The following is a 13,443-nucleotide window of genomic DNA, read 5'->3' as shown; positions in this document are numbered from 1 at the left end:
TCGTAAATTAAACGTTTGTTGTGAAGAAATGCCTAGATGTTTTTGTTAAAACACTAATATAATAGGCCTACTTAAAATGCTTGTAAACTAATTTATAATTGCCTACTTAAAATACTTAAGCTATAATACCTGTAAACTGAGGACATTTTTTTCGGTGGCTAATTCATGCTACTCAAAAGTAGGCTAGTATAGATTTTCTACAAGCATTTACTTTTCTTTCATGGCGTTGTCACATCCAGGGGATGAGGGAGGGTCCCCGCTTTTGCTCAGGAAAAAGTTACATCAAGTTTTATTAACCTGGCTGGCCATAACATGAACAATCTCAAGGAATTACAGTTAGGCCTAGACTACTACCACTTTCACCTGTATTTCTTAAGCCAGACGTTCAGCAGCTTCAGACTGTGCGCGCATCCCATAGCCTATATGAAAGGGACGCGTATTGGAACCATTACACCATCTAGGGGTGAATAATCTGACTAAATCTGACACCATCTGACTCGGTTAAAAAGCTCAGTTTTTTAATTTGTTGTTGTTTTACATTTAATTTGTTGTTTTACAGATAGAGGTTAAGATAGGTACAACTGAAACACAATTGAAATTGAAACAGCAATTTAAAGACTTAGGCTACAAATATACAAGGACACAATGTTTATTTGTAAATACGATAAAAATGTAGATGAAACTATTTATTTTCAGGTTTCTTTCTTTCTTTTGTAACAGTACAAACAGATATAAGCCTACGATCAGAACCAGAACAAAATATGTGGTGAACAAAAATAAACACGCCACTGAATTCATTGCTGTGTCTCAAAGATTGCCCAGCGTGTGGCGCACTTTGACTTATTATGCAAATAATCTGATTCATATTTTCTCCAAGGCCTGCACTCTGTTTTGGAACATCACGTTTTACCTTTTGACCTTACAAAACCCTGAGATGACAATGGCATTGAATCGTTCAGGGTTTAGAGTCCAAATGCATCTTTTTAGTTTAGTTCTCAGCTGAAGCAAAGAATAGGCCTAGGCCTAATTAAGGCCTAACATAGGACAGTATAGACTTTGTAAGTTAAGAAGCAATGACATTTCTCCACAATGTATTTAAAGGGCAAATAATAAAGCTTTTCGAATATTCAGACAAGGCTTAGCTTACAGAAATGACAATAATAATAAAAAAATCAAGCCCACCTGATTAACTATGCCACAAAACTATGTTCACTTTAACATATACGCATACTTAGTACATTTTCAATAGACACATTTGGAGGCAGTGAAATAAAACGACGGTTATGGCTCATTGACTTTGGAATGTTCTGTGGCAGAAAAACAAAAAGGAGTAAACAGCATTTTCATGACAGGCAAGTTACAGCTGGAGACTTACCTGGATTTTCAATTTTATTTTAAGCGAAAAAGTATAGGTCACCTTTCACCAGGGATCAGAGCCAATTCTAGAATGTTGCTTCATAATGTTCATTCCTTTTTCAAGTCACTTACAAAAAATATTTACATCAAGGTTAATACTGATCAGGAACACCAACAGCAGAGAGAAATGAAAGATCACATACAGCATGAGATATAAGACAGCGTATTAACTGGCACTGAATGATAATGTTATTTCTTTCTCAGCCTTTTTTGCCCTGTGTCTCAATTTGGGGTTTCTGGTGCTGGAAAGCCGACAAGTGTCGCACCTAAGGTTGCCAACTATGAGAAAATAAAATAAGGAACATTCAATGTGGCAGGGTGTGTGTGTGTGTGGGGGGAGGGGGGGGGGGATATTCATCTCGACACAAATACACAGACTCGCTAGCCGCTGTAGGCTTTGAGAAACACTAACGCAGCCTCAAACTTCTTTAACTTTAGGCCCGGTTATGGACAGACTTTGGGGTCATGGGGCCCACCTACACGCACCTCCACCCCACCCCCCATCGAATTTTTATGCATTATCTCCCTTAACAATGGGATTCTCTTCTCTGATTGGCTGATGGGGTGGCCATTAACTTTGTTTATTACACGGCTCTTCAGAGTGCTGCAGAAAGTTCCATTCACACGAATGGGCCTTCCCAACATTCGGAGGAATAAGCACCGACAGGGCCAACCGGACCCCGACGCGAAGCAGAAACAACCAGCAAACGGATTTGTTGCACATTGATATGAAAGACGTGAATTAAAAGCACAAAACCCGTTGTCGTTAGGGTGTAGGCTTTTAGTTTTTTTTGTGTGTATGTTTTTCATGGTGGTGTGTGTGCATTGAGCAGTTTCTCAAAAACACGGAACAAAGAGCGTTCCGTATCAGTATCCAACACGGAACAAGACCAAGACTTTTATGTGTCAAATACGGGACGATTCCGTATTATACGGAACGGTTGGCAACCCGTGTTGCACCCCTGGGCCCTTGTGCCCCCCGTCTGAGCGGTTTTGGAGTATTTTCCCAGAGCAGTACCTCTTCATGCGGTACAGGCCTGCCTTGCTCTTGCAGCAGCCCATGGAACGCAGGAGCTTGCAGGCATCCTTTCGGAAGGCCTTGGTGAAGATGGCGTACAGGAATGGGTTGGCACACGAGTTGATGGGGTAGAAGAGGACCAGCAGGATCTTGGAGTTGGTGACGGTGATGAGGGGCACCTTGAAGGCGGCCGAGATGGCGAAGAAGGAGATGGGCGCCATGCACAGGAAGTCGGTGAAGATGAGCACGGCCATGCGCTTGGCGATCTTGGTGTCGGCGTTGCGGCCCGGGAACTCGGGGTTGTGCACGGCCACGTAGATGCACACGTAGCTCACGCACACCACCAGGAAGGCGGCCACGTTGAGGAGGAGCAGCAGGATGACGAAGGCCTGGGCCAGCGGCGTCTCGATGTCCATGGGCAGGCACATGCTCACCTTGCCGTAGCTGCTGACGCCCACCAGGGGCAGCAGCGCCACGGTCAGGCACATCAGCCAGCCGGCGGCCATGATGGCGGTGGCGTGCGACAGCCCCAGGCGGCGCTCCAGCCGCATGGCGTGGGTGATGGTGTGCCAGCGCTCCAGGGTGATGTTGCAGAGCGTGTAGACGGACAGCTCGCCGCCGAACACGGCCAGGAATCCCGCCACGTTGCAGCCGGCGCCCGTCTGCCACTCGATGGCGTGCTCGCTGTAGCGCCCGCGAGTCCGCAGGTCCACAGCCGCAATCATCAGCAGGTAGATGCCAATACAGAGGTCGGCGAAGGCCAGGTGGCACATCAGGAAGCGTGGGACTGTCAGCTTGGTGCCACTGGTGAAGAACACCAGCAGGACGGTCAGGTTGCCAATGATGGCCAGGATGTTGATTAACCAGATAGCCACACGCAGGAAGCCTCCACGCGCCAGGTCCTCACAGGGGTTGAATGCGTCAGGCTCTGGAGTGCACTTCAGGGGAGGCTTGACAGGGTCTAGGTCTGGATATTGTTCTAAAGCTCTTTAAAGACAGCAAGACAAGAGATACATTTCTCAACACATCAATTGGACTCTATGGGTACCAGTTACAGTAGAACTATGCAACAATTTGCCACTTTTTGCCTGAGGTTTGATACTTTTTATAGTCAAGGTCATATGAAGGAGAGATAGACACATGTATCATTCCCACCAGCCATTTCGGATATGGACTTACAGCTCTGCAAAAATTGATTCACAGCATGCATGACATTGATGATTATATTGCAAGACAGCAGACAGCATATTAGCGAGTATCTAGCAGTGCCGGTAAGGCCATGATGGTGCTTGCAAAGCTAGCTTGCTGGGTTTTTAGACCAGAACTCCAAAGTACTGCCCTAACAAGGAAGCTTATGCATTCTCATGAGACAGACACGACTCATTACAGTGCGTTTTCATAAGACAGATGCAAGTCTTTTTTAGTGTTGAGTAATCAGAGTTGTACTTTGACAGACAAACACAGTGAAGGCACCATGACCTATAAACTTACTTCTCCCAGGATATGGACCCATTGCTCATTGCAGCAATTAGAGGTGATTCCCTGTAAATCATATTAAGGTATTAGATTACGATTTATCCATTGAGAGTTATAGGTTACAAACTTAATGATTTAAATAGATAGATAGATAGATAGATACTTTATTGATCCCCAAGGGGAAATTCAATTTATACATTTATTTATTTTGGTTCAACAAAATTTGTATTTTCAAATATTTATTTGTGTTTATTTTAGTATGCAACTGAGTTCCTACATGATAAGTTAAACTAGTGAATGCTGGTTCTGCCTGTCTGCTTACTCTGACCTAACAGTACACTTTGATACAGGTCAACCAACTATTTACAAAGCAACGTTGTTGCTCTTTTGGGACATGTCCATTAAATTGTTTTGCAAACATGCCAGAACACAAGAGACAGGACTTGCAGTCCTTGTCTTTGTAGGACAATTTACTATGAAGAAATTTGCCAGACTGTGGGAAATGCACTGATCCAGAATATAAGTTTCTAAAAAAAGACAATTATCTGATCGTAGAATGTTCTTGCAGTCTGCACCAGTCACAAAACCTAGACTTTAACATGGCATAACATGACATAAATAACACACATCCTTCGGAGCAAGTGATTTCTCAAGGCCTACTCTCAAACTCTTTGGCTGTCATCGTTGCAGCCTTTTCCAGAGTCTCACCTTTGAGCGTCCCAGACGTACAGAGCACAGCAGTGGCTGGGATAGGTCAGCCTGGCATCGCTGAGGCTTGGGAGGCTGATGTCGAAATCCGGAAGTCTCTTCAACGCAAATGCTTTCTCTGCAACCAGCACTTCAACTGACTCAAGGCCGTGGGGTGGTAAGGTCTCCAGCACTGATGACGACACATCCCTGGGGACCACAGAAGAACCATGTTGCCTTGTTGGAGTGAAGAGGAATGCAGAGGCAGTCCAACAACCCAACCCACCGCATTGGGCACTGGGCAGCCACCTCACATGGTACTGGTCCATCATTAACACATCTGTGCTAACTGTTTACAGAAAGTTTACTCAGAAATTCCCCAAAATAGTTGACATAATTGAAATGACTGCCCTGGTGTAGTGTGTGTCTTTGTCAATGACAAGGAAGTAAGTAACTTGACACTCCTGACCACTATTCCCTAGTGTTTCCATGGTTTGTGTAAACAGAGCCCGTAGTCCCTGATTGAGGATGAAGTCAGTGTGGCAGCCAAGGGACTTACAGCAAGACAGGGCCTGTGGCTCCTCTAAAGGCCTCTCTGGGAATCACACGCAGGTGTCTGTTGTGCTTCAAGGAACTGGAAAACATGGCACGCAAGGTTTTCAAAAGACAATTCTCTAGCCTCCAAATCATACATGTGTAAGTATTTATGTTAATTTAGTGGAAAGTATTGGAGTTTTTTTTTTTTTAGTTACAGTTGTTCTATCTTTGTCCCATTGAAGGCATGGCTTCGAATCTCTTTGAAACCATTGTTATAGAGATTCCTGAAACAGACAGACACACACACACACACACACACACACACACACACACACACACACACACACAGAGACATCAGACAGATTGAGTGACCTTTGTAACAATGGACACTTGAATGAATATGAGACAGCTGGAGCTAGTCTGTCTCCTGTTAACATAACAACACTTACATGGTTCTAGTGTTTATTCCAAGAAACGCATTTGGTGGTATTGAAGTCAGGAGGAGATTATCACACATTTCCCTGTAAAATATGAATGAAGTTGACCATACACACCACTGCAACATAATCAAATCTAAGACTTTTTTTCATGACTTTTTTCATGACAGCAGGAAGACCAGGAACACAGCTTATGGATGTTCTCTATTGAAAAATGACTCACAAGAGTTCGAATCTGTGATTAGAAGAGACTGCGCTGAAATCAGGGAATACCGTAATTCCAGTGTTTGAAATGACTCTGTTTAAAAGAAGAAGAAAAAAAACAGCAATATTTTCATACTTCATTAGACCATTAGAGGGAATCTAATTCAAAAGACAGAGAGAGGAGTACCGGTACATTCACTCCAGAAAAAAAGAGGCCTCTCACAGATGTTTCAACTTTGGGAGGTTGTTGAACGCCCGTTGGCCGATGAACACCAGGTTCCTTGTGTTTTTGATAGTGCTTTGAGGAAGAGAGGTAACAGAAATACATTTGGGGTCATAAACATAAATTGTGAAAATAAATCCTTGCAGGAATGCTATGTAATATTTACATTTAGAACTAAACTATCTGCCACATGCAGATGTTACTGTACTTACATAGCTGTGAGATTATAGAGACTGTTGAATGCTAAGGGTTGTATCCTTTCCAGTGTGATGCTCTGCGTTATCGATCTGCAGTGACATAAAACTTAAAAGTTCAGACAGAAGTTTCGAATTTCAATGGATTTATTAATGTTGGCACTCGAAACATTCTCATGCTGAGGAATACCAGCAAAGGAGGATGACATGAACACAGGGCCTGCAATGCGGGTACAATTGTCCATTCATTTCAGTAATTTGACTAGGCTGATATGGAATGGTTTGTACAATGGTAAACCTATACTACGAGGTGAAAACATGAATCTTGGACTGTTCAGAAAAAGAATTATGCCATGTAGTCTTGATAGAACTTCTCCACAGAACAGCATAATCAAATAATTGTCAGGCACAGAGGGGGTTCCACTGTGCCTCAGCGTAATCCCACAATCTGGTATTTCTCAGGAGTAGGACATTCAGTCACAGCACCACAGATTGGGCCAACTGGAGCACATTGATAATGCATGTCTTTTTACTAAAGATGCAAGCAAAGAAAGACTGCCGTTTCGACTGTGTCTTATTCAGACTCACCTGCTTGCACCTGTATTAAAAGACAACAATGCTCTGTGTGTTCCAATGACCTCTTCTCTTCTGCTGTAATATATCAGTTCACTCATCATTCCTCTCTCTGTGGCCCCACCCAGAAATCCACTCCTATAGACCTCTAAAGTTCGCCTACAAAAAAAGCTACCATCTTTGCCCAAATAAGGAGATCCGGTATCTTTTTTTTTTTAAGTATATTTTTTGGGGCTTTTTTGCCTTTATTAGCAGGACAGTGAAGGGTGAGACAGGAAGTAAGTGGGAGAGAGATGGGGTGGGACTGGGAAATGACCGCAGGCCGGACTCGAACCTGGGTCCCCGTGGGCACTCGGACCCGTATGTGGTATGAGCGCTGTAGCCTGCTGCGCCACAGCGCTCCCCGGAGATCCGGTATCTTGAGATTTTTTTCTCTGGGAAAATAACATGGGGATTTTCAATTATCGCACCTGTTAAACTCTCGCGGGGATGACATTGGAAATGCAGACGTTTTTCGCTACACAGTTTTGTCCACTGCCGTCTAGTGGACACTGTGATCTTTGGTAAAGACGGCACACTTTGATCCTTGGTACCCCAGAGCTAACTTACAATGCAACTTGCCATATAGGCTTCAATTGCCATAGGCACTTCAATTAACTCCCGGCGAACTTCAGAGGTCTATGGCATCCATGCTACCATCGCTTGAATCTGTACTGTAGGCAAACTAACTCTCTGTGTGATGCAGCTGATCCAGAGCCTCCTTTGCCATAAAAGGGTAGAATGACACAGAATACATTTGTCAAATGAGAAAATAAAGGATATCTCAGAGCGCCTCTATACTGCCAAAACTTCTGCGCACATGGTCTCCCATTCTGAGCAAAAAAACCTTGAAACTGTAGAAGACAACTTAATGGAGCTGAACTCTCACCCCTTTGCAACATCTATTCCAGACAGTATTCAGATTTACTGCCTCTCCTCACAGCACGGCTACACAGAGCACTAATGGCAGATTAGAACAAGGCCTCCCTTGCCAAAGAACCTCAGTGTCGTTACGACTACATTTCCTCTCTCCACATGAAAGCCCAAAAGCCCATGGAGAAGGCTCTGGATCAATTTCAGAATGTGACTGAGTCCGCAACTTCGCAATTTGTTCCGAGACAGACTGTGGACAGACTGTAGACAGTACATCTAATTCTTCAGATCCCCATTTCGTGTTAAGCCAGAGCAGATGTATGTGCAGATGTGTTGTTGAACTATCTCTTTTTAGACTCTGAATAGCCTAAATGCCAAATCTTTGAACTGCAACAGTTTAAAATGACGTTTTACCAACTGCTTGAAGCCTAAACTTGACATCTAAATGACATCCGAATCTTACCAAATACCAAATGGATTTCAGAAAGGTGAAGGTGGAAACCAAAAGAAAGGAAAATTCTAGACAGATGATGACATGGGAACAGCTTTCTCTTCAATGTAGTGCTAAGAGTGTTCAACTGAAAAGGACTGGCTTCACAGTGTACCTGTCCAATGTGTCTTAAATCCGTAACAAAAATGGCTTACATTACATTTTAAAAAAAATAAAAAATCTTTACTCAGGACAATCGACACAATGTTTGTTTAATGCTATATAAAAAATATAAGGAAATTAAAAGGCATAATATTCTGAAAAATCCTATGTTGCTTTCATAAAGTTTTGTAAAAATACAAGGATGTCCTCCGACCTCCTTTGAGAATAAGGCAGAAGCAGCACACATCCGGGAACGCCATACTCACATGCTCATCACCTCTCGCAGTCCATCAAAGCTGTGGCTGCTGATGACCCTCAGAGATATGCCCATAAGATTTCTGGAATGCAAGAGGGAAACAAAACACAAACATTAGTAGGAACACTTGATAGCTCTTGAAAGCACTCTCGTATTAAATCAGTTAACATCCCAAACGGCCTTGAGATCCTTTCCTTAGAACTCAGGTATGTGCATGTACATACGGTCTGTGCAGAGGTTTCAGGTCAGCTATATTATTATAAATCACGTGTGTGTATAGTTGGTGTGACATCCAATGGATCATCATTTTGAGTTGTTTGATTACAGCAGAATATCCTCAAAGGTTTGAAAAACCTCAAGGAAGTGTGTGTCACTAAAGAATTTACTTTCTACTAGACCAGATAAGAACACAAGGTCTTCTCTTAAAATTGAGGCTGATGTGTTTTTTTTTATCTGTGATTCTTTTGCCACTACATACATCTCTATGTTCTAACAGGTATAACATGTATGAAGCACAATATATTTTCACTAGTTCTGAATTCATCAGTATGTGTAGAAACAACGGTGAAATGAAGGTGTGGGGGCTGGGATATTAGTCACAAGTGTTGTGTTAATGTTTATATTAAGTCATCTCTGTGGCGATTATCAAGTATCAGTGTCTTGATTTTGCTTTTCTCATGGTTGTTTTGAGATGGTAGTCTCCGTTGTGTGAATATGTTTGGACTCCTTGTGTCACTGGTAATCATTTTGTCTGCTGTAAAGAGATAACAAACATGTGTACACCAAACAGTCCATCACACCTCTCCATGCCTGGCTAAACAGAGAATTATACGTGTGAAATGAAAACAAAGTAAATGATGATGTACAATTGTTACATTTAGTTAAGCCTAAAGGTAGGCTTAACTAACACATCTTGAATGTTGGGAATTACAATCTGATCGGTCATTCTGATGACATTAATTAGATGCCTGTTAAATTGGGAAGAATTACTGATCATTATACATTCAACCATGGCAACCTAATCAAACAGCCAAACTCACATTTGATTTGTTTTTTTTATTCTAATTAGACATGAAAAAACTGAAGCACTGTGCCTCCTCCACTTTTAAAAAGAAGTGCTGTGCTGCTTGTCTGATGGCCTTCATTTGAGGGTAACCCTTATCACCACTGACGCAAGGCCTCTGAGGCGGGCGCGTCAGGCCAGAAGAGGAGACCATGTGTTTCCTCTCCTCCTTGGAGAATGCTCTCGACAGCCCCAGACTTTTAATGCCCCCCCAGGAGGCCGCATCACAACCGACAATACAACCTGACCTTACCATTTTTGACAGCTCAGTCACACGTGGCACTTGATCCCGTTGCCACGGCGCGACAAAAGAGGTGTCGCTATACGCAGTGACCACACAAAGCAATGTGCGCGTCCTCAGGCTTCTATTTAAAGGCTATAGCCGGCGGTCCCCCATTATTGGGTGGCACTGCCATGGCCCGGGTGCAGCATGGGTTTGCCAACGTGATCTGAAATAATGAAGCTGGTGTGCCCAGGGCGCCACCATGGAAAGGCGAAGGAGTGGTGGAGGGTGAGCAAGAGCAGCATGACTAAAAAAGACAGACTTGTCCAGGGCTCTGTCAAGATGACTTTCTAGTTTAAAAATAAAACTCCAACAATAATAAGCTTCAACACAGAGAGACAATGTGACAAACTGTAGATTTTTTTTTCTATTCAAAGGGCTACTGTCCATGCTCTATGTTTATCAGACATTTTCATTGATATTAATCCATAATGAGTGAAAAGCCATACCTCCTTATAATGTGTATTTCTCAATGCTAAACCGTGATGAGCGCAATAGATACCCCAATGTTAAATCATGAACAGCTGTCTTTGTTCCCAGAAACTGTCATTGTGAATTGGTTGGCCACAGTCTAGACTCTATGGGAAACAGGTACAGCAGATAAGGTGGGCAAACACACTGACCTACTGTATTCACATACAGTAGTTACTGCTAAGCACAATTTTACATTGACATATACTGTATGTGACATATCTGTTTTTTTGTTTGTTTTTTTGTCAGAGACCTTTGATTCCATTGTATATCTAAAAACAGCATATTTCTCACATGAAGTGAATCAAGGGGAAAGGATCAAATAACCTGTTCTAGCTAATCTCACATTTGTCTATCCAAGGACAAATTAAATATCAAATTAAATAAAATGTCCCATGGCTTCCTGGGACAATAACATTGTGAACAAAAACATCATGATTGATGAAAACTTCCACATGTTGATATAAAACCTCATAACAACTCATTTGCCCAAGCCTAGCAAAGCCTAGCCTCTAATTGTCTAAAATGAAATTTAAATATGTGAGACCTAAACAACAGGGACCCACAGCCATACTTTCGATTTCAGATCTGCCCACATTTGGTGCATTCTCCTGCCTCCTCTCTTGAACACAATCTCCTTGCTGAGAGTGGATATCTCTGCAAAAGGAATGGGTCGAGGTCTTTGCGAATAGGTTATCTTCTCTTCTAGGTCTTGGCTTCTTTTATGTTCACTTACTCCCCCAAAAAATGCCACTCCACGAGATGTAAGATGCACTTCTCAGTGGAAACACATTTCAGATTTCATGTACATGTCTGTTGTGTGTATAAAAGAGTTTGTTGTAAATAAGCAAACAAAAATAATTGGTATAAAATGATTTGGTATTGCAACAGGTGAATCACCAAATTGTGGCTTTGTTCTCTAATGGAAAACTGTGCTTAAAATGTCCCCATGTGAGGACAAACTCAGACGCACAGTTATTCCCCAGCTAAATGAGTTTTCAAATGCAATGCATTATCATTTGCAGTTCCTGGGGAGGTAATTGGCTTGTGACCGCACAAAGTATGTAGTCTCTGAGCAGACTTATGTGAGGGTCATTATGTTTCAGAGACTTTGTCAGCATTCTGCTTGATTAGAACATCGGATGAACATCCCTGACTAACCACACTGAATCACTTGTCGCAATCTAGCAGCACTACATACACCTCACTCTCTGAAATAGCCTAAGTGAATATGTCATGTGTTCACCACAACATTTCTTGGAGAAGAAAGGAAGGTAAACAATGCTCTCAGAGATACCATCCAATGCTTCAACACTAGATTCTGAAGCATTATAATACTTCAGAAATAGTCTATACTGGGCATAGCCTGCACAAACTGATTGTCGAACTGTTTCTGACTGCACTCTATTATGTTTCTATTAAAATTCAATTAAATGGCAAACATGAGACTGTTAATGATACTTACTAACTCAGCTATTTGCCACAAGGACATTTTACAATTAGCTTTGAGTAATAATTCTGCATTCAGGACGTCTAATTCAAGCCAACTCAAGAGGATTGAGATTTTCCTACTATATAAACACAACAAAAAAAATGAAACAATGTCCATTCAATCCATTCAACATTTACATGTAGATACAAAGAGAATGTCTGTGGGTTTTGACATGACATTCATTTGGGAAAAGTTGAATAAAGGCAAGATCATCACTGATCATAGGCAAAAAGGAAATGTTTTTCAACGAAGTCCTATGATGGTAAAACAAATGTTTCATCTGCACTAATTCTCCTGGTTCTGACATAATGTCCTGAACATGCAGACAACAACTACAGTATGTCAAAGTATGACAAATATTCAGAGATTCAATCGTGACAAGAAAGGAACAGACTAGTACAAACCATGCACATTGTGAATACTGGTCTCTACTTTATAAGAACTGGAAATAGACTAACCATAATACATTTCACCACATTTTTGTACAATTTAAATATTGGGTAAAACACTTTTTAAGAATTATAAAGGTATGTTAAAAAGTACCTATTCAAATACTTACATATCTTTGTCAGGTTTCTTTTGAGTCAAAGTAGCGGCATGCTCTGTCCTGTTATTACATGTGATGCTGGTGAAGAAGCACTCACACATCGGAGGACACACGTAAGGACGCTCATAAGTGTCCTCCGTTGTGCCAAACACACTCTGAAAGTTAAGCCAAACACAGAGCACGGGAAGCAGGTGAAATATCCACATCACTAAATGGTGTTTAGTCAGCGGCAGGCAGCGAAGTCTCTCCCTCTGTTTCCAAATCCAAAGTAGATGCAAAAGGCGCACTGGTAAGTGCTGCAAGATCGCCAGTCGAAAAGAGAGATTTAGGTGTTTTCATTCCGTCGAGGTTATCACAGTGCGTCTCAACTCTGTCGAATTGTCTATTACCTATATCTCTCGTAACTGTTTTGAAATATCGGGCTCAAACATAGAGTGGCTCATATGTTCGCATGTTGCGCTCTTGGAATGGTGTGCGCTCTGCGTCTCGTGCGCTCTGCTCTGCCTCTGATCTGCATGGCTTCTCTCTGCATCAGCGAAGACAGTCCACGCCTACTGTTATTGGGTCATGCCCAAAGACAAAAGGTAGTAATAATTAAATCGAAGCCATACCTGTACTACATGTTGGACACATGTGAACAACAAAACAAAACTCCTCACATTTTTAACACCCATTAAAAACGCGCTTTACATCCACATCCCCCCACACAATAGGAGTGTTCTAGCCTATATCATATTGTTGTTTTCATCCCTGTCCACAGGATTGGTTTGTTCGTCATCAAGATAACCCATAAAACGACTTATCAGAATCACATGACACTAAGAAATTGGTCAAGAAAGAACTCTTTAGTTTTGGCACCAGATCGAACTCTAACGCACCCACAGCCTTTGATTTCAGCCGATCTTCATTCGCACCATTAAAGGTTAAATTCTGGGCGGAACACTCAATAATAAAATGAATTAAGAAACATAAGGTTAGAAAGTACCTATTCAAGACTTACATAATATCTTTAGCAGGTTTCTTTAGAGCCAAAGTAGCGCATGCCCTGTTCTGTTATTGGAT

At 42.0% G+C, this 13,443-nt stretch overlaps 1 protein-coding gene across 1 annotated transcript; it reads right to left on the bottom strand.

Moving 5' to 3' along the window:
• Window positions 1-648: 648 nt before the first annotated feature.
• On the bottom strand, window positions 649-12,859 carry lhcgr (luteinizing hormone/choriogonadotropin receptor). Its single transcript, XM_062519411.1, has 11 exons — window positions 12,394-12,859; window positions 8,536-8,607; window positions 6,211-6,285; window positions 5,999-6,073; window positions 5,795-5,869; window positions 5,584-5,655; window positions 5,350-5,418; window positions 5,157-5,231; window positions 4,619-4,807; window positions 3,926-3,976; window positions 649-3,421 (listed from the first exon to the last, which is right to left on the bottom strand). Exons 1-11 carry the CDS (start codon window positions 12,585-12,587, stop codon window positions 2,323-2,325), a joined length of 2,046 nt encoding a protein of 681 aa, XP_062375395.1. The 5' UTR covers window positions 12,588-12,859; the 3' UTR covers window positions 649-2,322.
• Window positions 12,860-13,443: the final 584 nt, after the last annotated feature.

Source organism: Sardina pilchardus, chromosome 18 (assembly GCF_963854185.1).
Source record: "Sardina pilchardus chromosome 18, fSarPil1.1, whole genome shotgun sequence".
Taxonomy (NCBI): Eukaryota; Metazoa; Chordata; class Actinopteri; order Clupeiformes; family Clupeidae; genus Sardina; species Sardina pilchardus.
The sequence above is the reverse complement of the archived record's forward strand: the minus strand, read 5'-3'. Positions and strand labels throughout refer to the sequence as shown.

Coding starts and splice junctions, on each gene's coding strand:
- lhcgr (XM_062519411.1), bottom strand. CDS start 12,587: ATGTGGATATTTCACCTGCTTCCCGTGCTCTGTGTTTGGCTTAACTTT. Junction 8,608..12,393: donor AAGAAACCTGACAAAGATAT/GTAAGTATTTGA, acceptor CTTGCATTCCAG/AAATCTTATGGGCATATCTC. Junction 5,419..5,583: donor GGAATAAACACTAGAACCAT/GTAAGTGTTGTT, acceptor TGTCTGTTTCAG/GAATCTCTATAACAATGGTT.